The 27992-nt window shown below is 40.6% G+C and overlaps 1 protein-coding gene across 1 annotated transcript; it reads right to left on the bottom strand.

The window, feature by feature from the left end:
• Window positions 1–8: 8 nt before the first annotated feature.
• Window positions 9–20607, bottom strand: npy8ar (neuropeptide Y receptor Y8a). The gene is made up of 5 exons (XM_068334984.1): window positions 20577–20607; window positions 5883–6398; window positions 5078–5319; window positions 3317–3463; window positions 9–2746 (listed from the first exon to the last, which is right to left on the bottom strand). The coding sequence occupies exons 2-5, from the start codon at window positions 6189–6191 to the stop codon at window positions 2296–2298; spliced, it is 1149 nt and encodes a 382-aa protein (XP_068191085.1). The 5' UTR covers window positions 6192–6398; window positions 20577–20607; the 3' UTR covers window positions 9–2295.
• Between the last annotated feature and the right edge of the window lie 7385 nt (window positions 20608–27992).

Raw genomic sequence — 27992 nt, 5'->3', positions numbered from 1 at the left:
GGTATTTTGGAACAATTTAAATAGTGTAGATAGTGAGATGTGAGACTATAACATCATGCATAAGATAGCAATTTTAATATTTTATAAGGCAGTGAAAATAATTCTTATGAAAAAAACACAAAATGTGTATGCAAGTAGTTTACATCCTTTTATGAGGGAGTGTCCTTTCAAACAGCCAATCATTTAATAAATAATCAATCACATGACATTTTCATAAAGGTCGGGACCACCGCTGTAAAGACTTCTTTTTTTTAACCTTCTTCTCCTTTCGGCTTCTCCCTTCAGGGGTCGCCCCAGCGAATCAGCTGCCTCCATCTAACCCTGTCTTCTGCATCCTCTTCTCTCACACCAACTACCTTCATGTCCTCTTTCACTACATCCATAAGCCTCCTCTTTGGTTTTTACCTGCATCTCTATAATGTCTGTTGATTCTTCTACAGAAACTTCTGAACATTTGGACTGTTGCTACATCTGGTTCAGAAACGTAAGGCAGAGTGTCATCTACATAGATGTTAATACGTTTATAGTTCAGTCATTAAAGATACAAAAACCAATCAGGTTTGTAAATGTTCATGATGTATTCATGTTCACTGCCTGTAATGAAAAAGTTCATAATAAATAAGCTATACTGTATAGTCATTTTAAGCAGCCTTTACTTTCACCTAAATGCTCACTAAGGCATGCTGATCAACAGTTCAATATAATGATAAAATTTACAATTTACAAAGTTACACATAAAACAAACGTCAGCAAACTGATGACAATAATGTTTAAAGTTTCTTCTCCATCATCGTATGACATTTCACCGATTGTCTATAAACAGCCCAACAGCTGGTTTAAAAAGAGGGAGCCAGCATTTGAAGAGAACGAATATTTATATGCGTTCAAAATATTTTGTTTACATTTCGAAATAAAGAAAGAAACACAAGCAAAAACTCTAGAAATTAATTTAAAAGTGCATTCCATCTGTTTCAACTTAACTGCTACCATAACCCTGTTATCGCTTACCGTTAATGTCATGTTGGCCAATAACTACATCATTACTTTGGGCACAGACATCGACAGCATGGAGTCAGATTGGATCGTTAAATAGCAATTTTCCAAAAATACACACAAAAACGAAGACATTTACTTTGATATGTCTTACTAACTAGCACACTATAAAATACTATTACTATAGTTATATTTAATTTGTTGGGTTATGGACATTTAATTTGTAGGAGGCAGTTTTCCTCATTTTCTTCATCGTCTTTTACAAAAATATGCAAGTAAAAATGCAGGGAATTAATATTTGACTGTTTTACATGAGCTGTAAATGTTAGTAAGTTCTTCATGTGCCAAGCAACATTTCAATAGACTGTCAATAAAACATTAATGTAAAGATTATACAGTAGTTAGCATCTGAAGTGGGTTATGATAGAACACTGTTTTTCTTTAGCTTCTTACACCAAATTTTGATTACATTTATTAATACTTTCATGTTTTCTGTCAATCTAATACAATGCTAAACTTAGAAAACTTTTCTTCAAAAGGCAAACAAGGCTGTCCCTTTATTTCCATGTTTTTATGATAACAAGACAGCTTTAGCCACGGGATTTCAACCCAACGTCATTTATGTCCCAATGAAGTGTATCTATGGACATTTTACAGTCATTACACATTATTTAACCAGTTCTCTGGTATTTGGCCATTTAACTGCCTTTATCTGGTAACGTCTGCCATTTGTAATCTTTAACAACAAAGTCGGTGATTGCTTGTTAAAAATAAACTGCTTCTGTATACTTCTCTCTCAAAACAAGTTTTGGTTTGTTTTTGTTTTAACTATTAATTTTAACAACCTCGAATGAAAAAAAAAAAATCTGTAACAAGCAAGACAATAAAGAATTAATCCAACCTGTTATCTGAAGTGATTTTCAGTGTTTAACATCAAATTTTTTAGCCTGACATGATTTATGTTTCCAACAAAATGTACATTCAAGACTCTTAAACATGCTTTAACCCAACTCAGCTTGACTGTAGCTGCGTTGAGCTAATGTTAATTAGCTGGGTAAAAAAACAAAACAATGAATTTTGACTGTAAATCTTTCTCCATCTACAGGGAACCAGAGGGAATGTTAGCATTCCCTCTGGTTCCTTCAACAAAGTCCAGTGAGATGACATTTTGTGGTTTCCCGTGTCATTTTCCAGATATGAGGCTACATTAGCTGACCTTCAGCTCTGGTGAAACAAATTGCTTCACTCTGGAAGAACAGGAAGTTAAAGTGTGTCTACTTCCCAGCAGTCTCAAACACTGATTTATGTGTTTGCTGGTATTCTCTTTGCCAGTATCGCTGAGCTCATCTCGGTCCGGGGGGAGTGAACGTTCACCGACCCCATCCTGTTGAGGGAGGTGGCCTTTGTCATGCCCTCGCTGCCCACAGTGGACAGAGGGAAGCTCTCATAGCTCTCCGCCGCACGGTTTCCACACTGGCATCGCTGCAGCGTTGCCCTCAGCTCCCTCTGGAAGTTGCTGTTGAGGAAGCCGTACACCACGGGGTTGATGCAGGTGGAGGCCATCGCCGTTAAGTGGCACGCGGAGAAGATGGCGTCGTGCTGGCAGTCTGGCAGAGCCTGGTGGTGCCAGTCAAACAGGGTGTTGAAGACGTTCAGCGGCAGCCAGCAAAGAGCGAACGCGATGACGATGGCTAACAGCATCACGTTAATCCTCTGGGCTCCGCGAGTCCTCCTGCTGCGCTCCATCATGTCCCTGCACAAAACAGCATGACGCCTATTGTCAGGTGGCGCTCTGAAATATCACACCAGACCTCAGGCACAGGCATTCAACGTATAAATAGACTCCTGCAAAAGTCAATGAGCCCAATGCATGAATAATAGCTTATGTCTCAGATTGTTTGCAGCAAAAAGCAGGAGAAATTAAAAAAAATAACACTGTAACACAACACTGACTGTTGACTGTTTTTGAGACCTCAACACAAAATTGCTGTCAGACTAATGTTACATCTGTTAACCATCGCCAGAATCTCATGCATATACCCCCTCAACATATCATCAACAGGCATCACGCCATCTGGAGCTCCTGAGTTCTGATTACTATAATTTTGTGCAGAAATATTATTGATCTTGCACAACACAAACTTGACTTTTGTGCGTCTTCAAATCCAATATTTCCTGAGACCGGTGAGAAATACGTGACAATTTATTAAAGTGTTGGCATTCACGACTTCAGATCCAATCAGTGTCATCTTGATGTCATAAGCAGATGGCGAAAGCTTGTGATGTCAGGCTTTTAAGAAAATGAGGGTGTCGCTGTGTTGACCTGCGTCGCTTGAGGCGCAGGAAGATTCGGAGGTAGCAGAGGAGCACCAGCAGCAGAGGGAGGCAGTACTGGAACAGCAGCAGCGAGGTGGTGTAGGCCAGACGGTGCTTATCGGACGGCCACAGCTCCATGCAGATCAGATGGTCCCTGAGATCAGATAGGAGGTGAAATATTCACTCACTATACATTTACATGCATTATATTAATACATAAGAGAATTTTCATTAATCATATGCAGTACATTTCTTCTGTTAGTGTAAATGATATTCTGCAGTCATTTTGATGCCACTTATCACATCATCTTACCACATTAGTGATAACACTGCAGTAGTATTATACTATCCCTCCATAATATTCATGGAATAACAACGCAGAAGAAAGCAGGATATAATTCCCAGATAATAAACGTCTGTTTTTATAATCTAAGGGTTTCTCATCCGACTCACGCTGCTTCCATCCATCAGGTTTCACTTAAATCCTGTAGTCCTATAGATTTTGTGGAAATCTACTGATAAATACAAGCGTGACATCTTTGGCCCATGTGATTAAAAGTAGATTGTCAGATTTTCTTCAGGACCGGAGAGTATCTGCTACCTCATGACCGGATATTTCTTCTCAGACAGTTTTTATGTTGTTACACTTGTTCCAAGCTTTATGTTCCCTCATATTATTTCTAATATATGACAAACTCTTTAGCTTTCCTGGAGCTGTTTAACCAACAGTGACAAGAACAAAATGTTCAGCTCTAGTGTAATCACCTTTTATTGATGAAGCTGCTGCTTGTTGTTCGAATTAAGAGGAATCACCTTGTGTTCTAGTTTCAGTTCTCCTCACTCAGGAGATTATTCACCTCACCAACGCCCCAACTTACAGTCTCTTAACTTCCAAACCCAAAGCATTTATTCAAAACTCCAAACGGTCTTTCTGATTACCAATATTATCCACTTGTTTAAAGTTGCATAATTTTTAATTTTTTTGTATTATAGATAACTCATGGATAACTTCACATCTTTGTAGTATAATCAACTATTTCTTTGCTCAATTCTAAATTCAACCTGCTCTGAGATTCCCAACCATGTGCTCATCTGGCAGATTCATTCACGTTACCCATCATGGACAGACAAATAAGTTTCGGAATCCAGGGGCGATGGCCGTGTCACGGCTGAAATGAGTCTGCGAGCGCCACAATGAAAACGCATGAGTGATGATGAAACACTCTGTAAAGCACTACAAATGTTCTGTGCTCCATATTTGAAGGGACGTGGAATAAAAGGCCTTGTGTTCAGCAGATGAATCACAACGGCAAACATTTTCAATCTGGTGCATCAGGACCAAAAAAACTGTGATTATTTAAACCATAAAAGAAGACAAGGAACAAAGACTGAATTTATTTTTCATTATCAAGCCAAAGCAGGAGGATTATGAGCTAAATATGAGACATCATTGATCTTCATTTGCATTAACCTGCTGACAGGACGTCACGTTCTCGTCCATGTTCATCAGCTAGTTCAGCACAATTTTGGTCATGTTTTGGTGCAAATCTGGATTTTGTGAATTTCATTAGGTAAGGCTAACAGTTTTCATGTAACTATGGAGACCAGAAAACCCTGTGGCTTCAAGGCGTCTCAGAAATCCACCTGAACTTTCTTTCATCTGTAGACTTTGCAGAAAAAGTGTCACTTCATGACCGTCGCCCCGGAGGTTGTCAGGATTACACAAACTATTGTGGATGGACTTCGTTTAACAGATGCATGAGCTCACCTGAACGGGTTGGCCGGCAGGCTGATGTTCTGGAAGGGGTCATTGGTGAGGATGTTGAAGGACAGGAAGGGCAGAGAGATGAAGCACGCCACCAGCCACGTCAGCCCTACGGCCAGGTAGGAGTGTCCGGCGGCAGGAGACCATCCGGTGGGGTGGAGGATCAGCTGGTGGCGCTCCAGGGCAATGAGCACCAGGGAGAAGATGGAGACGGTCACTGACATGCACTGAACGAAGGGGGTCACCTGATGGAGAGACGGGGGGTGCATATTTATAAAGATAAGTCTGCAGTACCAGGAGGAGTCATGCCCAGGTACTGTTTACCTGGCACCCAGCCCTAAAACCCTAACCCTAACCCTACGGGTCACACCCCACAGGGCGCGGCTGCACGTTATTTGCTCAGCCTGAGATTATCAGTTTGGATAATCTGGGTGGGGTGTCACAACGCTTTTATGATTGACTGATCTGGAGTTTATGAATCACTTGTACAGTAGTTCAGGTCTTTTCCCAGACTTCTCACAGAGGATGAATGGAGGTCTTTAGCCTGACGGTCTGATAATGTAGCTAACATTAGCATGTCTGACCTGAGGAAACACCTCGCCAAAGGTTTCTGATCCCCTGTAGCATGTGAGCAGTTAGAACGGTAAACCCTCGAAGGAAACCTTCAGCCAGGTATCGACAACTTTGTGACATCGTCTAATAAATGAGGATTAAATTTAAATTATAGAAAACCTTTGAGACCAACCATCGTATTTTCAAAGGGGGACCTAATCCACCACTAATACCAAACTAAATGACACACACTGACCTTACACAGGGCTTCTCCCAGCACCCAGCGGTCCATCAGCGTGTAAATAACGGTGACGGGGAGACACACCACACACATGAGGATGTCAGAGCACGACAGGTTGGCGATCAGGATGTTGGTGACGTTTCGCAGCTCCTGTTGCCTGGCGATGATGAACACCAGGCCGGCGTTGCCCAGCAATCCGATGGCGATGACGGCACTGTACGCTACAATCAGAAACGTGGCCCCGCCCACCGAGGGCGGGCACTGAGGGGTGTCGGCCCAGTTGGAGGCCTCCCAGACGCTGAGGAACCTGCTGTCATTGGACATGGTAGGGAGAGGAGAGGGGGAGGGAAGGGGTGATGCAAGGGGGGACAGTGTTTCAGGGGTCAGGGGTCAGCAGGTCCAAAGAAGGCTTCCCCAAAACAGCCCAGACCGGCGCTGCTGTTTGTTTTGTAAATGTGAGCAAAGACTCAAATATAGATGTCTTCTCCTCCCATAAATAGGAGCATCCCGGTGGATCGGCTCAGCTTTTCCCTGCAAAGGACAAAAAAACTACATGAGAATCAGGAAGGATGAGGGAAAACGATGAGAAATAAAATGAGTCCATTAACACCTTCTGCTGTCACTCTCATGTTTCCCTTCCCTCTACTGAACTCAGTCACCCACCATCACTCATTAACATAATCTATTGTTGGTTTGATGTCGCATTATGCAGCCCGAATCACCAGGGAGGCACTCAGTCTGTGCGTGTGTGTGTGTGTGTGTGTGTGCGTGCGTGCGTGCGTGCGTGTGTGTATGTGTGTGTGTGTGTGTGTGTGTGTATCATAATGAACTGTTTTTGAGTTTTGTATCTTCAAATAGAAAATATAAAATCAGCCTCAAGAGACCACTTGCATCAAAGCCTCTGATCGTTTAACCGTCATCTGGAAAGACGGCAGACGGGAGAAATGAGAACCAAAAATACCAGCACAGCTTCCTCTGGGGACCCGTGTGAAACCAGAACATGTGCGTGGTGTTTCAGAATCATCACAGCATGAATCCCCTTTATGTGAACACCTCCACCATGATGAGCCCAACACATGTCAGCTCGAAGGAAAACTATTTTTTGACATAATTAAGGGAACTCAAAGTAATTCACAAAATCTATATAACATAAAGCCATACTAGTAATGCTAACAAACGGTGCACGGTAGGGGTGAATAGAGAAGAAAAGTCTGCATCTGCATCTGTATTTGAAGCCACATTGATCATTGATGCCCCCCATCCTTCACTTCAGTGGGAATCAGTCCAGCAGGTTTTACCATAAATCAACCCCCAGAAGCCACAAGTTCAAGAATGATTTTGACGATTAGCAATGAGATGCATCGTAATATGTAAATAAGGTCTATATTTTCATTTGCTGGATATTGAAACCCCATAGGATCCTCCACCATTGCACAAACTACACTCAAACTACCCCTGAACATGCGTGGGCATTAATACATGTAATGGTGTAAACACGCTAAACATCACGCTCTGGTGCGGAATCAATTACATCCATCTACGTGATTCACTCTGAGGTGTGATTCCTCCTCCAGGCTCCAGCTGAACTATTTGATTAGGGTGCAGATTTCTCCATCTGCTGAAACCATCACTGATTAAAGCATCTTCATCAAAAACACACAAGAACATGGATAAAACCCACAGGGAATATGAACCTACATGGACGTGGATACATCCAAATACGCATACATACAAAACACACACAAACACGTGTAGAACCAGGCTGCAGTCACAGGAGAGCTCTCCATCTCGGAGCTCCTTTCTCCTCCAACACCTTTTTTATTTCTGGGCGCTGAGCGACGGAGCTACCAGAGAATGAAACACACTCGCAGGTGTTGGTGCACATGCACAATGACTCACCGGCACCATTCACTCGTGTGTGAAAACGCTTACAAAAATACTCTCCACCGACCATGACGTCTACACTGCACAGGCATGCAAACACATTCAGGTCCTGTGACTATGTCTATTGATCCGAATGAGCACAACTGTGCATCAGTTTAAACTAAAAGCAGGTGTGATGCAACATCTTCTCCTCCACAGGTGCTGCAGGGATTTGATCAGGGATTTTGATTCATCTCCACGCAGGACAAAAAAGCTTCCTCCAACGGTGGATTTGCAGCGTAAAATCTGCTGTTTGCTGTAACTGAAGCATTTTTTTCCCATTCTGACATTCAGCAGAGGGATGGACGGAGCTGCGAAGGAAAATATAATCAAACCGACTTTCAAAAAAACGTACATGGGAAGTCTGTGTCAATCGATGTAAAACTGCTCATAAATAGACTGATGTCCTGTTTACATTTATTTATAATACTAGAAAAGGAGTTCAGGCTACAAAACTGCACCAAGATCCAACAGTAGCATACAAATCGTTCAGTGATTCATCAAGGAGTTCAAGAGCAACTGATAAGAATGGTCCAGAAAGCTTTAAAATAAATAAATCCGGAATTGACTTTAAAATGTAAGATCTTTCCTGCCAAATGTTTAAACCTTACGATAAGTTTCACCCAAATCCATCAGCTAGTTTTCATCCTGCTGATGTGATCATTTGCAATTACAATTACAATTGTGATATTCTTCGTTTTTTGCGTCTCTTGATTTCTCCAGAGTATAAAGTTGAGCAGAGAAGTAATGAAACAAGTGCAGTTAAATTAGCATTTGATGAACAGAACATTAAGTTTGGTTGGATTTCTGTTGGGAGACACAACGAGGCAAAAACCGACAGACAGTAGGGAATGAGAGGAAAGTAAAAAGACAGTATAAGCAAGTAATTATTATGAATGGTCTGTTCAATAAAGGTAATGATCTCCAGGTCAAGTGGAGTGTAGATCTCTAAAGCATGTAGGATACATGAGGAAAGTTTTATTTTAAGTTCTTCATGTTGAATTTTCTGGATTACTCAAAAAGTTGAAATGGGCTCAACAAAACAAATCTTTTGCACAGCTGGGGTTCAACAAACGGTATGAAATTCTTTGTATTTCATTTTCAGGTTGCTGCTTCTTTCACTTCATCACAAAGCTCTCCTTTCCTTTGCCTAAATTTAAGATGTAAACAAAAGTGAAGTCTTGGCACGGAGAACGGAAATGGTTTTCAGATATTCATTTGTGTTTGTGTGCAAAGGTGAACTCAAGCAGTGATGAAGAAACATCAGAGTATCAAAATTCACTGGGATGGGATCTGGAGTGCAAACCTGTGAACATGAAAGCAAGCATCCATCTGAAATGAATTCAAAACAGCCCTCAAAGACATTCAAGGACATTGTGTTGTGTTATAGAACAAACCTGTCAAAGAAAAGACAGTTAATGTTTGCGCAAGTAGAACAGGTCACCATAAACGTCTACAGGATAGTTCTCACTAAGACAAGCCAGGAGGCCCCCGACTGAACGCTTCCACTCTTAATGATGATGAACACAGACTCATATTAGCTCACTAAACACAACCTAAGCTGTGATACTTCACTTTCATCATGTGTCCTCTACTTGGTTTAGTGGATCAGACCTACCTTCAACAAAAACGACGGACATTTGCCTTGTTGATAAAATAATCTGACATCATCCACATAAAATGATATTCAATTTTGAACAAAGAAGGAAATAAAAACAGATTTATTATAATAACATCACATTTCATTAATCCTACCCTTGCAAAAATTCCTGATCAGATTTCTCCTCTGAATGTCCAGAGAGGTGTCAGATATGGGACTTGACTTTGTGGGTCACGGGGGTTGCTGGAGCCTATCCCTGCAGACTACAGGTTTATAGGATGAAGCACCTGGGTGGGGTTCATATTTCCCCTTTAATTAAAATCCACTCTCACTCCCATAAATATTTAATCACACCTGCCCAACATGTCACCCAAAAGTAATTTCAATATCTCTGAGCCAATAAAAAATTTATAGTTTACCTTCCATGGTTGATCAATTTACCAATTTTTATAAAGCTTCACTACAAAGTAATGAAAAGATGTAAAAAAAAAAAAAAACTGGCTTCAACCTCCACTTCCTTATGTAGCTCATTATATTTTTATAAGAGATCCAGTTCGTCTGTTTTTCTGAAGGTTCAATAAAACAGTCAAGTTAATCCGAGATCAATCGCTATTTGATTGACCTCTTCTTTTTCTTTTTTCTGTTGCTATACATGCTCACGTTCAGTTATATTAAGGTTTATTTTTCTTTCAGTGTATGAGTTTAGTGTAACTTAAGTTAATGCTAACCTAACACATTATCTTCTAGTGCCAGCTCCCTCAGACTTACCCGTCTGAGTATATCTGTATGCAACACAACCTGAAAACCTCTCAAAATGATTCATTTATTTAATAATTATATTTCTTGGCTTTGGATGCAATTCTAAATTTAGCCAAACATGCTAGCGTCAGCAGTTTAGAATTCTTCCTCTGGAGATCTTTGAAGGAAATCTTTTTGTTGTTTTATTGTTGCCTTGAAGTATTTGTGCAGGTAAAGAATATTTAACGCATGTGTGCTGCTGTCACCATGTTAAACATTAATAGTCATTAATAAATAAATACATTAAATAAATAAATAGATAAATAGATAAATAGATAAATAGATAAATAAATACATACATACATACATACATACATACATACATACATACATACATACATACATACATACATACATACATACAAACATACATACATACATACATACATACATACATACATACATACATACATACATACATACATACATACATACATACATACATACATTAATCAGTACAGAGACCAAAGAGTGGCAGCGGTTTCATTTTCTGGTTGGTGTGATTCTTCAAGCCGTAGAGATAAAAATAACTCCAAAGTTTTTTGGATCTGGGGCATCCAGATGGGACTAACATTTAATCCAGTTTGGTTTAAACTATATCATAGTTTGCTTTCTGCTAAGGAAAGAAAGAGAGGAGTGTTGTGATTTAATGCCTGAAAGGACGTCAAGTGTTTTCAGTTCGAGGGAGAATAACTTCACAAGATGACTCTGGAGCCAGGAGGGAGTGCGAGACGATGGCTCCAGCGAAAAATAGAAGAAGGACGAATCCAAGGACGAATCACAAAGAGGAAAACAGGAGCGTGCTCCACATGGAGGCCGAAAGCACATTCACACGTCTCCCTCCGATTGGATTCCACTCGTGTTCCGATGAGCTGAACCTCCCATGAATTATTCAAGTGGATTTTAATATGTCCAACTGGAAATGCACAATTAGGATTTATCTCACCGCTGATTTTATCATCCTTCAGCATCTTTATCAATCACGACGACAAGAAACAGGATGATGTGCCTGATCTGTGAGAGGATAGAGAAGCTAATTCCTCCTTCACAAAATCATGTAAAAAACACAACCTCTTTCTCCTCTTTCTATCTCGTGAAATTCCACCAGGCAGGAAACAAGCAAACACGAGCCTCGTCAACAACCCCTCTTGTTATGCCCATCCCCTCTGTCGACACTTCAAAGTTTCCAGAGTCTTATCTAAATGAGGTCTGCCGGAAACCTGATCTGGTTTCACAATGAGTCTGTGATTTAAATCCGTTGAAAAGAGGAGTCCTTATCTGGATCGTGTTTGGTTCTGAGAGCTGTTTATGACAAACCATTAAAAATGTGTCGTGTCAGAATTGCCAGCAGCAGCCGTAAGGTACTCATCGCAGCTTAGTTCCACCAGCAGCTGACAGATAAACATAATTAGTATGCAAATGGTTCTGGAGGACAACGCAGATTTTTATTTTTCCGTCTGTGAGTCCCTGTGTTTGCTTGAAGTCGTCTGTCACAGGAGCAGAATGTGATCAGTCACATCTCATGTTCACCTCAGGTCTTCAATTCGCTTGTTGCCATGATGGGGAACTGACGTCTTTCTGGTGATGCAGCGATCACATGCAGCACACGAAACAAACACACACACACTTTATTGATCCACAAATCAGGCTGTGGATTGAGATTCAATCCTTCTGAGATCTTCTGATTGATTCGATTATTTTAGATTGTTGGTCAGGATTTCCCAACGTCTTCCTGTCCACCACCTCCTCTAAGGAGTCCAGTTTCCATCCCATAATGACGGTAACTTTCTTAATCATCTTAATACGTCAAGGTAGGACAGAGTTGGGACTAATGGAATCTGATTGGCTGTTGATCCAGCAGATGTGACTAGCCGCTGAGCTGATAGCGCCCTTATAATCCTCTTTTCTCATTTAATTTATTATTTATACAGTGCATTATATTGAGCTTACAGCTGAAATCTCCCTGCATTCAACCCAAATGTCTTTAAATGATTCAACCTTCAGAATATTGTCCCTCATCAGAGACACATTTATATACAAAGAGCTGAGTCAGCCTTCACAGATTTACTTCATCAGCAGAGGAAACCTTAAATTCACATCAGGGCTTCTTTCATCACTGCTGAGCCAAAAGCAACAGAATGGAGATGAATTAATGGTGGTGACGCTCCATCCAGCTGATCAATAGTCTTTGTCATTAAATCTAAAACACAATAGTGGCTGAATGACTTTCCTCTTTAGACTGATGTCGCCTGTTGTCTCTGCATCCACAAGGCATTTATTCACAGCTGCATCTTAACAGTAAAAGAGTTATTGAGATATAAACACACAGGTAATATACCTGAAGCACTTCCATACTCATAAACATCTTCTTTTATTTATGAGATGTTCAGGCCCAGACAAATATTCATTGATTCCGATTGTAAACCCATATGGAACTATTTGCATCTCTCATAGTCTTACAGACGAGTCGATAAATAAGTAGAACATTCCTCCTATTGTTTATCAAAAAGCACCGTGACAAGCTTATCACATATTCTCATGACAATGGCTGGATCTCATTCTTCAAAAGAAAGATATGATTGAAAAATTGAATCACTTTTAACGTTTTATAGGTTACTGCAGTGCATTGAAATAAAAAAAAGAAGACTTCTTCTGGAGATCTGTATACTGTCTGAGCTGCATGGTGTCATTTCATGTTTGTTTTCCAATAAGCACCACCATCCCAAGAGGATACGACAAGATGTTATTTACACCCTTTTTAAACTAAAATCTTAATTTAGCATCTAAGCTGAAATCGTTATCGCGCATCCCAAGTGAGCAAGTGCATGAGCTCTGAGGTTTTCATGTGGTATTTTCCATTGGAAATGTAAAATCTCTCCATAAAGCATAATAAAAGTCTCCAAATTGATTTGCTAAAACTTGATTTACATTCTGAAATCAAAAGCGCACAACCAATAGCCACCATGTTGCTATTTTAAGATCTTTTCACATCAATAATCCTCCATATCTTTTAATTTTAAAAAAAGGTCTTCCATTTTTATTTGTGGATAAATGTCAAGTTCTTCTTGGTTACTTTACATAACTCAGTGATGGTCAGCACCTAAAATAGCATTTTGTTGGGTTTATGTCAAGGCTGGACCATTTTATGTAGACTGACAGGTGGGAGGTATTTAATTAAGGCTGAGGGGAAGGACGTCGATATTTCACTCGTCTCCAGATAACCTTTAGAGAAACAGTCAATCAACACAATGATTTTTACTGTGAACACTTAACCTGACCCGACAACTGGCCTAGCAGGAAGAAACTGATATCAGCTCAATATTAGACCGAATAACAAGCAGATCGAACTGAAGGATCATGAATAACCAGTAGAGGGCAGCGATTCACCACTGTAGCATCGACTCAGCCAAATGCGAAGAAAAAAATGAAACATCATCATGTTGTGATGTCACAACCACAGAAAATTAATACTGCAATATTTAAGGTACATTATACACAGTACATCCTCAACATTCAGACAAACTAAAAATCTCTTTGAGTTTAGCCAGCAGTTAGCTTGTTGCTAAGTAGAACAGTGTTACTATTATTGGTAAAATGAAGTAAAAAGAAATACAGATACTAATGCTAACATTTAAATCAAATGTAAAGCACATTTGTGTGCTCCTCTATTCTGTTAACTGATGGAACAAATGAATGCTCTCACTGGTTTGTTGGTTTATTTCCACCAGTTCCTCCTGTCAGTCAGCGAAACTAAAGTCAACATGACTGCAGCTTTGTGTTTGTTGTGGGTAGTTTGAACAATCAACATCATCCTTGGATAAAATCCTGTTCTAAGCCTGTGCAGCAGAGCAATGCAGGCAGAAACCCACTAAATACAGATTTAAATGAAAAGAACTGATGTAGAACTGATCAATACCCTTCAAAGTAGCTTGGTTTGAAGAAACAAAACCTCCTATTGTAATTAAAAAAACAACTTCTGGGCAGTCATAAGTGATCTGAGAAATCTTTTGATTTGGAATAAAATTAATTATTCCCGCCGAAAAATCCGACACCATTTATCTCAGAGATTCATACGGGCCATGAAGGGAATGAAGAAGGAAGCAAATCCAATCTGTCGGCTCCCATTAGTTTCTGTTCAGTGTGACTCTCCTTGTCCAAAAGACGTCTGCTGGGTTTTAATTATACACTGGATATTGGCTCAGCGCCACTCCATAGCCAGAGAGAACAAGCATGCAGTTTGTTAGAACGTGATGGGTGGATGTTCAGGTGCAGGTCTGTCCTTCCTGTCGTGAGATAAAGGTTTATGAACCTGTCGTAACTCAGGTGTTACATTTTGAACAATGGCTTCACTGCTTTTTTTTTAAAGACAGAGTTCATAAATTATGTAATTATAATAAGTATATAATTATTACACTTATACAATTCAAGAGAGCAAGGGAAGGGGGTAACAATGGCATGTTTATAATAGGAATTGACATCAAGCAAGCGTACTTATCAACAATCGGCTAATCTACATGCTATTTTTTTTAATATCATAAAATAGGAAAAGGAACCTTCTGTTGTTGTGTTAAATTTGGATGGAATCATCGTGAAAATAATTTATTCTATGGTTTGATGTCCTTCGACCCCCTCAGGACCTCTGCAGGCTGCATGATTGGGCATTGAAAATACAATCCTGAGAGGATATAAACAGAATGTGTGTGTATATATATATATATATACATATGTCTGTGTGTGTTTATATATATATACACATACAGACATATATATATATATATGTATATGTGTGTGTTTATATATATATATGTGTGTGTGTGTGTGTTAGTGTGTGTGTGTGTGTGTGTGTGTGTGTGTGTGTGTGTGTGTGTGTGTGTGTGTGTGTGTGTGTGTGTGTGTGTGTGTATATATGTATATATATATATAAATATACACATCGTGAATGTTGATTTGGTAAACGAGGACATTTTAGGTGTAACAGCATGAAATGAAAGCAGGTGAAATGAAAAGGCTTGACCGCGGTGCGTCTGAATAGCGGCGCTGAGACTGCTGAAATGTTGTCATTTCAAGCTGACACACTCCTTGTCGTCATTGAACGAAGCCCAGCAGGCGAGTGAGTCACGCTGCCGGTGTGTTCCTCACACTGGACTGTTGGTGTTGGATGCTATGATATAAAAGCTCATGCAGTTTTTTTCCTTTCAATTTTAATAAAAGTCAAATAGTTTCCTGTGGACTGACCTCGCCACTGCCTCGCCAACGACTGGCCTCACAGACCTTTCCATGAAAAGCAAGCGTGCGTCCGTATCTGCATGCTGACACTAGAGATCCAAGGCTTCTGTACTCACACTGAAAAGCACTTACTTGCAGTTCTGCGCAACCTGAGTGAAAACCTGTCCTTTGTATTAAAAGGTGGCCTATGTGTACAGATAGGTTTTCACTGCTGCTGGCTGAGCTCCTTCTAAATGGTGGACATGTGTTTCAATACATTCCACAAAGAAGGCATCATTTGGGTGCAAAGTAAAACACAAAGGAGTTGTCCTTTAATACTCAGTCTTCCAGAATTCTGCAACTACTAGAACGACCATAGCAGTCATTTTGACTGCTCAGTTGTATATAATTTGGATTGTCATTAATAATATGTCAAAATAAATTGGTGGAAAAGGTAAAAACACATCAAGACACTAAATGAGAGCTATAATAATTGAGTGTTTTATTTATTTAATGCTTCATTGTAACATGTGACCAAAGTAGAATGTTGCACTCTAAGGGTACTTGTGTCTAAGGATGCTAACAACTCTTTTTGATCAATTTTATAACTAAGGCTTGCTTCCTCAGCTGTGCTGCTACAAGTTTAGGTTGCCGTTGGATTTCCCATAATGCACTGAGCTTCTCCCACTCATCCTGAGTTTCTCTCTAATCTAACCAGGGCCTGCTCGGAGGTTTTCTTCCTGTTAAAGGTAGTTTGGTTTGGCTTCTTAAAATAAAGACTAGTTTAAAATGTCACACTTTCTTCTAACTGAACGCTGTAACATTTTAACTTGTAAAGCTAAAAAAAATCAATTATTTTCTGTAGACAAAAAAAAAAAAATTCCCTGAGGTTGCTTTTACATAACAATGCACATCTTTTTTTCTCTATCATCCTAGTTTAATGGCATCTCATTACCTCAGTCAGGTTAAATCATTACTCTTTGACAAGCTTTTAGCTCCGATGAACAAAACACCTCTGAGGACTCACTGGAAACCATTAGCTGCTTTCCTATTAGACGAATGTTTATTATGTCTGTTCTCATCCTGTAGGTGAGTTAGCACGCCAAAGTGATGGCTGGTTCATATTGTAATTAGATGTTAACTCGTATCAAGTGATGCACTTCCTGATGATGAATGAGGATTTAAAGAGGATGCAGACTTATATTACTCTAGATCTGGATCTTTACTGTGTATATTAAACATGAGGGACTCTTCAGGAAAGCTCTCCTCACTCCACAAACCTGTTGGTTTCATGCTGACGAACAACTTCTGTTCATGTCAGGTGTTTAAATAGATGCTGTGACACCGGCCAGCAGGAAGAACCTGAACCAGCTGTTTGAGACGTGTCCTCAAGCCAATAGAATGAGCAAGAACAGACATGTCATCAGCGGCTGTACGATCCAAACACAAGGCTGAGGAAGGTCAAAAATGATCCAGAATCCACAATCAAACCTGGATTCACCTCCACATTTCGTAAACTCTTCCTCAGCCCAGGATCCAACCCGACACAGAACTTCATCAAATCTGCTGTTATCTCAAGACAAACAAACACATCTGATCCCACAACTTCCAGCTGCGCCACAGCAGCTTAAAGGAGATTGGCTACAAAGTGTCCAGATTCTAATAACATCTGCAGGAAAAGGTGTCTTCGAGGGTGACCGACCCTAGCTGAAAGCTTCTGCAACCATCTGTCCACCCCATCAGCTCATCGGAAGACTCAAATAATCAGTGCAGCTTGTCTCTATCAGCTACCTTAACAGCGTGCACATTAAAAATTGTACTTATTTTATCCACCTGCATCGCATCGTCTATTCATTTGAATGTTCATGTACACTTGACCCAGCTGTGGGCAGCTATTATGGCGGACGGAGGTTCAGTATCACCTCGATGTGCACAGGAGATGTGCACAGCAGACCTTCTGTTGCTCCACATCCGCCATAGAATTAGAATTTGTTTAAACTACCTCCTGTGTCCATATGAACATACTTTCAATTCCAAACCAGACTACAAAAATACTTTAATGCTTGCTTCCTCGGTCAGATTTTAAGAAAAAAAGCATAAAACCTGAGGTGCGGATGTTACCACCCCGTCTACTAATTGCTGTTTTTTTTAAATCCCTCAGGCTACAGGGAGTTTAAAGTGGAACAGTCTCTCTGCTGCCTGTAGGATTATTGTCTTACGCTGGTAATCGCCTCCTGCAGACTGAGCTAATGTCATTCCTCGAAAGAGTCGCAAAAACATCTATTTTCTAGAAATGCACCATTGCATTAATTGGTATCCAGTAATTGTGTTTTGCTGTTTAATGGTGAAACATGTTCTTGTTTTAATAATGTAAAATAGGATGCTTATTCCTTTATATACTCAGCTCTTGCTGAAGGGTAATTTCCTAATACAATACATTTAAGAATAATTAAAATTATAGTTTTTATGACTAGATGGGCACGTGCCATTAGACTTACACTAAACTTTATCACCACAAACTTTATCCAGATCTGACAATGTCTTTTTTTTCCTTCTCCTCAGAGTTTAGTGAAAATCTGTTCAGCTTTTGTGTGAATCCAAAAACCAACAACCAAACACAGGTGGAAATAACCTCCATGTCAGAGGTTCCACACTGCTAGAATTTCCCTCCAGGCTGTTTCCCATGTGAAAACTCCCTGAGCTTCTTTATCAGCACTATTAGTGGTTTTCTGTCAGACGTGGAAGCAAATAAACTGAGCAGAAAAAGCAAACAGTCTGACTACAACAGGAACAGACATTCATCTCTACATGTGGATCAACGCTGGGATGAAAACCAGACAGCAACACCGAATGAAATGATGAAGTTTAAAGAGTGACGTTACGATGAGGAACCAATAAGCAGATAAGATTCATGAAGTACTGCAACGCCAGCATTGTGCTTGTTGCTTTGGTAAATGGATCATGCATAGAAATATTGTTGAGAAATCATCAGAGCCTAAATGGAAATGATGGGCTCTTTCATCAGAAGAGAACATCTTGTGACTTTGGCTTTTATCATGTCTAATTTTAATGCTTTTGTTCAGAAATGGGTTTCTGTAGGAACAAATGAACAAACAAGTAGTGATCATCACACACAGGGAGGGGGTTCACCCTCCAATGAGGCGCAGTCATCGCCGCCAGATGTGGCGGCGCCTCGGTCCTATCAGTCTGTCTGTTCTGTGACACTAAGTGCTGCCTGACAAACCCGGACACTCACACTGGATGTCATATGTGAAAAATGTTGAACAAGGAACTTTACAGCATCTCAGTGACACAGTTTGATCACCGGGCACACGGTTTGTCCCGTTCCCTCAAGGATCCAGGTGTGTCCCACCTGTAGCACTGGTGAGACCCCCAGCCTCGACTGTCTCCCCATCCTATACGCCTCATCAACAAGTCACTGGACTCCAAAGGAGCAAAGTCCGACATATTTAACTGAGGGAGAAGAGGAGGAGGAGCTGGAGCAAGAAGATTACACACACACCCCTGTGTGTGTGTAATCTCTTATATGGCTCATCCACACAGTCCAGGTTCATACAGTGAAACCGTTTCCATCAAAGCAGATCCCACCACCTACAGGCTACATGCGACGTCGGAGGAAGGAGCCTCGAAATTTTTTTTATTTTTTTATTATTTTTATTTACTGTTATAATCTCAGAAGGGAAATTAAGAATGCACACTCTAGCATGTTAGTTCATCAGTCACACACAGGGGGCCTGTAAGCATGCAATGGGAGGTAGAGTGGTGGGCAACCCCGTTATAGAGCGCCCAAATGAGCAACTTGTGAAGAGGATGGCGCCTTGCTCAAGGGCGCCTCGGCAGTGCTCCGGAGGTGAGCTGACACCTCCCACTGTCAGCTCACACTTGGTGTATTTTTGGGCGGGAGCGGGAATCGAACCGTCGATCTTGGAACATTGGACGACCCCCTTAATCGCCCGCTCTACTACTGAGCCACTGCCGCCCCAGTTGGTTGGATGAAAAAAGTGATGACATCAGAATGTACGCGCATCCGATGCTGCAGTAAATATTATACAGCACTGACTTTAGAGCAGAGTTCTGGAGGTCAAAGTTCAATCAGTTTCTGTTGCCTCAAAATAGCAAACCTCGAACAATGACCACAAAACTCACAGTAACATGAATGCAGATATTATACCAGTACTTAAACTCCCTTAGAGATGACACTTTTTCTGATATTTTTCAGAAGTAGATCTCATCTCTCTAATAATGTTAAATGAAGTGGAAAAACTCATTTAGAATCAACAATCCTGAACCGAATCCACCTCCACACACAATTTCATCAGAATCTGTGCAGAAACTTTCTACAGACAAAAGACAGTTTGGTAAAAATATGACTTCCTCCATCTCTCATTGGACGAGCTAATCAAACACTTCCATTAAATAAATGAATGGAATAATGTTAACATCCTTAAGACATTAGAAAGAAAATATTTACATGTAAAACTGAAAAAGAAGCTTATTGCTGGAATCACAGGAAGAGAGAGGTTCTGGTTGAAACCATCACAAACCTGATTTATTAGTTTGACTCCAAACTTCTGTTTTTCACTTACATCCTACATTCACATGTCTTTACAATCCTGGAACATAAACCTCAACATAAACCTGCAGGAGCTGCGAGACATCCAGAGCTCCAGGTTGTGACAGTTATTGATGACATAATTTGTGTGAACCTGCTTTATCCCACACACCTGAACGCCACACACAGGTCCAGTGAAACCAGCAACAAACTGATCAGACTTGTTTCAAGACTCTCTGGGAGTAAATATGGGGGGGGGGGGATATAGAAATGTCTGTCTATGAAAACTGTCTATTAAATATTATAAAGTGATTTGGGAGGCAAAAAGGGACGATTCCAATTTGATCACCCAGTCCTCCCAGTCCAACCAATCACGCACCCAATCACACCTTCTATCACTCAAGAATTTCAATTAATAACAGGATCATGTGAAGCCGCTCAGGTGAACGAGAAGTTACCTCAGTGCGCGTTTTGACCGTCCGCCCCGCGCTGCGCTACATCACCCAGGACAGCGGCTGTCCGTCCGGTCCCACCGCGAAACCAACGATCGGTTCGGGAGAAAGAGGAAGAGGAGACTGAAGCGCCGCGGAGGGTGGACGCTTGGACTCACCTGTCCCCGTGTGACCGTGTCCGGAGACGGAGCTTCGCTTCTGCCGCGGCTCTGCGCAGAGAGGCGGGCGTGCGGAGCGCTGCGGCGCGGGAGGTGTGCGCGGTTTGCGGGGAGAGTGCGCAGTGAAATGCGCTCTGGAGACAGCGGAGGAAAAGTTAGTTCCTGAGGGATCAGGTCTGCAGGGATGGAACCAGATGCCATCATAAAGGGTGGTAGGTTGGGGGTGGGAGAGGAATGCCCCCCCATCCCGAGCCGCTGTGTGGTTATTATTATGTCATTAAATACTGTATAAATACTGTTAAGAGTACAAATGAGGTGGTGAAAACCTTATTTAAATAGAAGCTTAAAGTTGTTATCAGGGGAAATTTATTTTGGTTTAAGTCAAAGTAAAAACTGAACTATTTCCAAGGAAAAGCTGCAGAGATGTGAAGCTGGAACGGTTTCAGTAATATTCATTTTCAAATCCTGATAAAAATTGGCACCCAGAAATACCAGACAAAAATGTAATCTACCAGTTAAAATAAAATTCACAAAAATTCTATTAATTGGATATTGGTATAGAACTTTGGTTTCACCAGCTGAGTGGAGATCCCATCTCCTCCTGGTCAGGTGTGGTAGGAGATGTTTGGACAGAGTGGTCTAAAGCTAACAACCATCCAGGAGCTGGTTCCCCATAAAGCTTCACGCCAGACAGCTGAAGCTCCAGGTTTCATTTCTGTCTGTTAAAGGTCTTTGACCTGGAACCATCTCAAAAATATTGTTGAACTTTAAATGGGTGAAGGGCCCAGTTTGCTGGTTTAGGTCTGGGATCACCAATCAGAACACGTCCTGTGTCTGGTTGTATGTTTTAAACACACCATCAGCTGCATTCTGATACATTCTGCTTCTATTAATAATGATAAGATAAATCTGATATGGAATCAGTGAAGTAAGAAATTGAATGAATTAAAAGAAGATTAAATTACATATAAATAAAAAGGTTTTAATCAACGACAATAAGACAAAAATGTTGAGACCTTCTATCAAACTTGAGTAACAGGATTAAATAGATAGATAGATAGATAGATAGATAGATAGATAGATAGATAGATAGATAGATAGATAGATAGATAGATAGATAGATAGATAGATAGATAGATAGATAGATAGATAGATAGATAGATAGATATCTCTTTCTCTGTTCTGTCCTTTGTATCCTCCCTTCTTTCCTTTTATTTTTCCTTCTTTCTTTCTTTACCTTGGATTGCAGTCTTTAAGTGAAGTGCAGGTTGGTCTCGTTTCCTCGTTCCACCTGAGTCCAACCTTGAAGGCGTTCTGTACAAAACATCTAATATCATTAAAGATCAGGTCTGCTTCGTGCAGAAAGGAGGGAAGCGTTCGTCTGTTTTTGTGTGAGTGGTGGGAGTCTGATCACGAACACCCCCCCCCCCCATTATCAACCTCTAATGTAAATCACGTGCTCAGCCCATCAGATTCACAAATGAGTTGAGGAGATAAGTCAGAAATGAAATGAAATAACACCATTTGCTTGTCACTGACTCCAAGTGATTTGTGGTAGGACAAAAATTGCCTTCTGCAGTGATGAAACATTTATCAGGTCATGTTGAAGATCTGAGACAAACCAAGAGATACAGAAACACCTGACTGACTGATTCTGCATTGCATCACCAGCCTTTAGTCGAGTTTAAGATGAACACACAATGATTTATTGTCGTCTGCCATGGTGAAGTTAATGGCAATTCTGAGCGAGATCAAGGGAAAATGTCGTGATGGCTGCTGTGCCTCGTGGGGAGATCTAATATACCGGACTGGTGTGTAACGTTCGGTACTCAACATAAGAGCCGAGCAGAGATCAGACACACATGATAAGATGTTGAATCACATAATATGAGCAAACAGAGAATAGGAGATAACTTAAAGTCAGAATCCAATGAACACAAAGTTTGAGAAGTGAGATCTCCATCTTCTCTCCTGTGTTTTTGTCCAGAAGTGTCTTTTCTATCCTATTCTTGTTCCCTTCTGTATCCAACTGAACTGGATCCAAGTTTGCTGTCGGTTAATTATTCTCACCAGAGATCATAAGGATAAATTAGAGAAGGGTTAAAATACAATTCAACTGATCACACGTATCCTCAATCCATGAGTCAAAAAGCGCAGTAGCATAGGGCTGCTTCTGCTGGATGGGGAGATCAATCGGCCGCGGGCGTCAGTCATTTGCAGTTTTGCACATCATTTTGATTGCATGCCATTATGACTTGCTTGATTTCTCAGTGGGATGTAATCATTTCGATATTACTTGTGCTGCTCGGTGATTTCAATCCAATCCAGAATTAGTCTTCTTCTTGTTTTTTTTTAAGTCAGCTGCAATCATGTCCTGTCCTACAATTCCCAGAGCTGAATGTGTAATTTAAATCCCATCCAGGTTGACCTACATGTATTTTAAAGTTGATATTTGTTTTTTTTCCACGTGAACAGCTGCCGTGGTTATTTGACCGAAATACTGGCTTATGTCAGACGCACTAACCAGCATCCACCTGGAGGTCATTACTCATTGGCTGTGAGAACTCGATAATCCCAAATGGCTTACATAGTCCATCATGAATCTAGAAAATACTGATGATCTTCAGCAAAACAAAAAAGGCTTCATTAATGCTGTAAAGTTTCAACATCAATCTAAAGGACACAGGATCTAAAGATATTTTCCTGTATCCAACAGGTCCCACACACAGTCCAGGTTCACACAGTGAAACAGTCCATATCTACTTCCAGTTTTGCATGAACTTTGAATGTTATTCACTATATGATAAAAAAAAATATTCACCCCATTTGTGGTGTCATTTATTAATATTTCAGCCCCGAGGTGTCCAACCTTCCCTACCCTCCTACTCATCAATCTCCAGGTTCAGTACATCTCTTTTCACCCAGTTCTTTTTCATGTACCTTCCAGCAGATCATTATTTCGACCCTGTGTTTGTACCACCACCTCAGTGGTGCTGTAAACCAAAAATGTTTCCAAACTAAATGACTGAACATCATCTCCTTCAGTTGTCATTCAGCTCCCGTTCGTCCAGTCGAATCAGCCGTGACACACCAGATTCCTTCTGAAGGATCTTTTTTTTTCTAATTGGATGTGTAGACACTTATTTCAGATGAACATCACAGCTAATGATATCCTCAGGAAGTGACAACAACACTCTTCATCTCAACACATCACAAAGCTTTACAAGAGCCCACACATCCATCTCCCCTGGGCAATTAGAAGAGTTGCTGTAAACACATCAGGCAGTGAAGCCAACAGCAGCAAACTCCAACTGGATGAAAACATCTCCAGTGTAATTGAGAAAGCATCTCATCATCACAGACACTTCTGCTTTTTTTCCACACAGTGATTTTTGTTTTCATCTGCTTTAAGATAAATCTATGGCCACTGGAGAGGATTTTTGTTTGCCAGCTGCCCTCCAGGGAAGGTGAGTGATAAATAAAATTTAAACAATAAGTAAAGGTCTGAAAAAGCTTGCTGGCAGCTACTTGTTCGTCCCTCCGCCCTCTGGAAAATGGCCTGAACGCATCAGCGAGGCACCATCTGCTTCTGGAAAGGTTCAGTCCAAATGTCGCTCAACCCACATCCCTGACCATTCTAACCCCACCCCAAACTGGCACACATCCTGGGCACACACCTAAATCAACCCTGACATCCGTCTGACATTTACTGGTTCAGCTCAAGGTAAAAAAATAAAATTTTTTTAAAAAAGCACGGTTAACAACACACTCTCTCAAAAGTCACTCAGAGCAGCTCAGCTGAAAATAAAAAATTCATTTTTTCCACCGTTACACCGTGTCAGAGGAAGGACATGCACTTCACCTCCACAAACCATATTCCAAAGCCTCCTATGAGATGATTTCTGACATTTCCTGACAATCTAATCTAATGTTCCCTTGTTTCCTTCCACCTCTCACTTCAAACTCCTGTCAGAATCAGAGCTATTGGTCCACATGAGGAAAGATGATGTTTCCATCAAACACTCTCTCATTCCAGCCTCGTCTCCCGGAAGATGAGAACATAAATGTTGTTGGCAAAGATGAGTTTCATGCATGCAAGCATCTTAGAATAATTTATTTATGAACAGACGTGAACATGGAAAGACGGTGAACTCTTCCTCCATACAAACAGTGACTGATTGATGAAGGTGATAAGATCTGTTCCAGGATGGGATAAGGTTTGAAAACTGATTTTGCACCTGGACAGAGTAGTTTCGTTAATCTAAATCAGATCTAATAATTTGATAAATCTGCTTTTCATTATTTTTAATCAGATATTACAGTTTGAGTTTTAATAAAAAGTTTAAATTATAATATCTGATTAAAACTTTATGGACAAAATAGTGAAGACAACAAATCTTCATTCATGAAATTTCCTCTTTGACTTAATATTTCATGATAGTTTTACTTCATTATGATTCTGAAGGCGAGACATTTCCTTGAGGAGCAGTGATATTCTGTGATATTAATATTTTTCCATGTCATTGGATCCACACACAAGATGCCACCCATGCAGTTGGTTTGAGTCATTTATCTTTATTTCTGGGCAGTTTCTATGATGATGTCAGAGTTTCTTTCTCTACTCAGAAAAGCTTTCAGCTGGTATTAATGGTCTTTATGACTGTAATCATGCAATAGAGCTGCTAATGAATGATAAAGACCCTGTAATTACATGCAGTAATCCCACGCCCACTCCAATCATTTCATCTGGAGTAAGCAGTCATCCTCCATCCATCGTCCCTCAGCTGCTGTCTTCTTCTTCATCTGTTGAACATTTCTGATGAAGACATGTTTGAAAAGCAGCCAAGGTTGAGTTTATCTGGAGGAGGAAAGAAGGAAAATTGAATCTTAAAACAGTTAAATTCCTTTATTTTCATGTTAAAATCCTGTTAGAGTTCAGATAACATAATTCCACATGAGATCAAGCTCTCATGAAGAAGCTAAAACTAATAGTTATGTTGAAGAAATCGGAAAAAAAATAAAAATAAAAACTGTCATTGGATTAGCATTTTTATCTGTATTTGTTCACAAATGTAATCATTATTTCAAACAAACCCAACTTTATTGAAAGTCACTCCATGAAGGCCACAAATAGGAGCAAGAGAAAGAGGAAAACGTTTTGACTCAGAGATAACAGAACAGAACAGAAAAGCTTCTTTACCCCGAACAAACCATAACGTCCATAACTTTACTCCGTTGCATCATCTTAGACAGCATGATAGCTTTCCACATGCGACAGGGGTGTGACATGTGACATGCAACATGGCAACGTCGAGCGTGCCGTTTTCCATTAGTGGAATAACGCGGCAACCACTTTTGCTTGCGCTTGGAAGGCAAGAAGCTCCCAGACCTCATGATGGAGACTGTTTCCTTTCCTTTGAATTACCCTGAAAGCAAAATTACCGTTAGCTTTACAAAGCTGCCTCTTGTGGGTCGCATGTTAACATGTTATCACGACTCCTGTCCTGTCTACCTCACCGGTTCGCCCTTTAACAGGATATTGAGAGGCGACATTGGAGCAACAGTCATGCCTTGGACACTTGCTGCACTTTCACTCTCATTTGTTGTCCGCATGTTGCCTTCTTCTCATAATGGAACACTATTTTAAGTCACCCTAACGGGCACAGCGGATCAGACGTTGTAATAAGAGACATATAGATTAGAACGCTTCATCATATTCAGAAATTCTAATAAGCACTGCCGTCTTAGATAAGTGCTTTGAGTGACACGCTAACAAATGAATGTCTAATGCCTCCTTCTGCACAGGGACCTTCAGGAGCAGCTATTACTCCACCAGGAGATTATTTCCACCAACAAAAGCATCAACTGACTGGCTCGAAAGGGACAGATGGTCTTCAGGTCTTAGGATCAATCTTGAGTCTCATTATGATCTTTAGAATTACAGTTTTATCGGTGTGTTAAAGATTCCACGGGGAACAGAACCACTCACTGTTCTCCAGTTCATAATATATGAGCACAAATGACTCGGTCTGGGCTCTAAAATTAATTCTTTGTGTGTTCTTGGTAAATATTGATGCTACCAAATTAATTACTGCAAATTAAGTATAAATTAAGCACTAATGTGCGCCCGAATGAATAATTACCGAACTACCGCGCCCCAATTACTCTCAAATGGCAGACAGAGCTGAAGCTACGCTTCTGCTGCTGCTGGGTTTCCACCTGCAGGTTAGCGATAAATAAAAACCTGAAAGGAGGTGGAGGATTATGGGATTAACACACAGCTGGTGTGTCAGAATCACAAGTTATAATTTAGTTTATAGTGAGAAACATTATGAGAAAAATGTTTACTCCTTTACACCTTAGGATCTTCAAATAAAATCTCTCGTGATTCATATCTCTGAGAAAAGTTTGCTCTGTGACTTCTCCACCACCCAGCCGGGTTTAATGACATCTGGGAGGCGGCTCCGTCTCCACAGATGCTCTGGTGTTTTCTCTAATCGTTCATCAATAATCTCCTGTGCAGTCAGGCTTTGTTTGGGACATTCAGTTTAAATAACTTTGGTAATGAATTCTGGGTCTCCTCATAGTTGGACCTGCCCACAAAACCACCTGAGAAAGTCACTAAAGAGGATCCTAACCAGATGTTCAACCACATTAGCTGATTTCTTTTGACGTGAAGTTTCCCCGACTTAACTCTACCCATTCCTACTTTTTCCAAAGAGCTCATTCAGGTACTTACAGCAGCTATTTTCTTTTGACATGTTAGCAATCCACCATTTCTTAAACCATGACTAACCACCTTGCAGAATGACGAGGCAAACAGGAACACATAGAGCAGCAACTCAAGAGTCAAGAAATCAAGAGCAAGTCAAGAGGTCCTGAAACAGACTCCTCAGCCCGGCTGCACCTTCAGACCCTGAGATCTCACTTTGGTTCTCAGGGGATTTGATAACTAATAGGTTATTCTATAGAAGAAAGTCTCTTTCTTAGAGTTTTAAGGTGTAAATCTCATCCTCTAACTGAACTGTGAAAATAATTAAACCTTTTCCTGGGAAATGGCTGTTGAGTTATATTTTTTGTGGTCACACATGAGACTTTATCTACTAACAGCTCCTCCTGATTCCTAATTATCAGATAAGTGTTGACCAAATGGAGGCCCTGGCACCACTGTAGAATCTCTTTAGTTCATGAATATCAACCTTAGATTTGATTTACCAAACCAGATGGACGGACAGCCATGTCCAAACGTGCTACAGATGGCATCGACATGACAGAGTGTTTTCAGGCCAGCCGTTAGTTTATTCTGTGTATCTGCTTCGAGGCATCGGCAGGACGCAGGTTTACATCATGGGCCGACACGGCAGCGACCTCCTGTCTCATCATTACACACTATCTGCACACAGTTTCAGATTCAGT

This window comes from Antennarius striatus, chromosome 15 (genome assembly GCF_040054535.1).
Source record: "Antennarius striatus isolate MH-2024 chromosome 15, ASM4005453v1, whole genome shotgun sequence".
Classification (NCBI taxonomy): Eukaryota; Metazoa; Chordata; class Actinopteri; order Lophiiformes; family Antennariidae; genus Antennarius; species Antennarius striatus.
The sequence above is the reverse complement of the archived record's forward strand: the minus strand, read 5'-3'. Positions and strand labels throughout refer to the sequence as shown.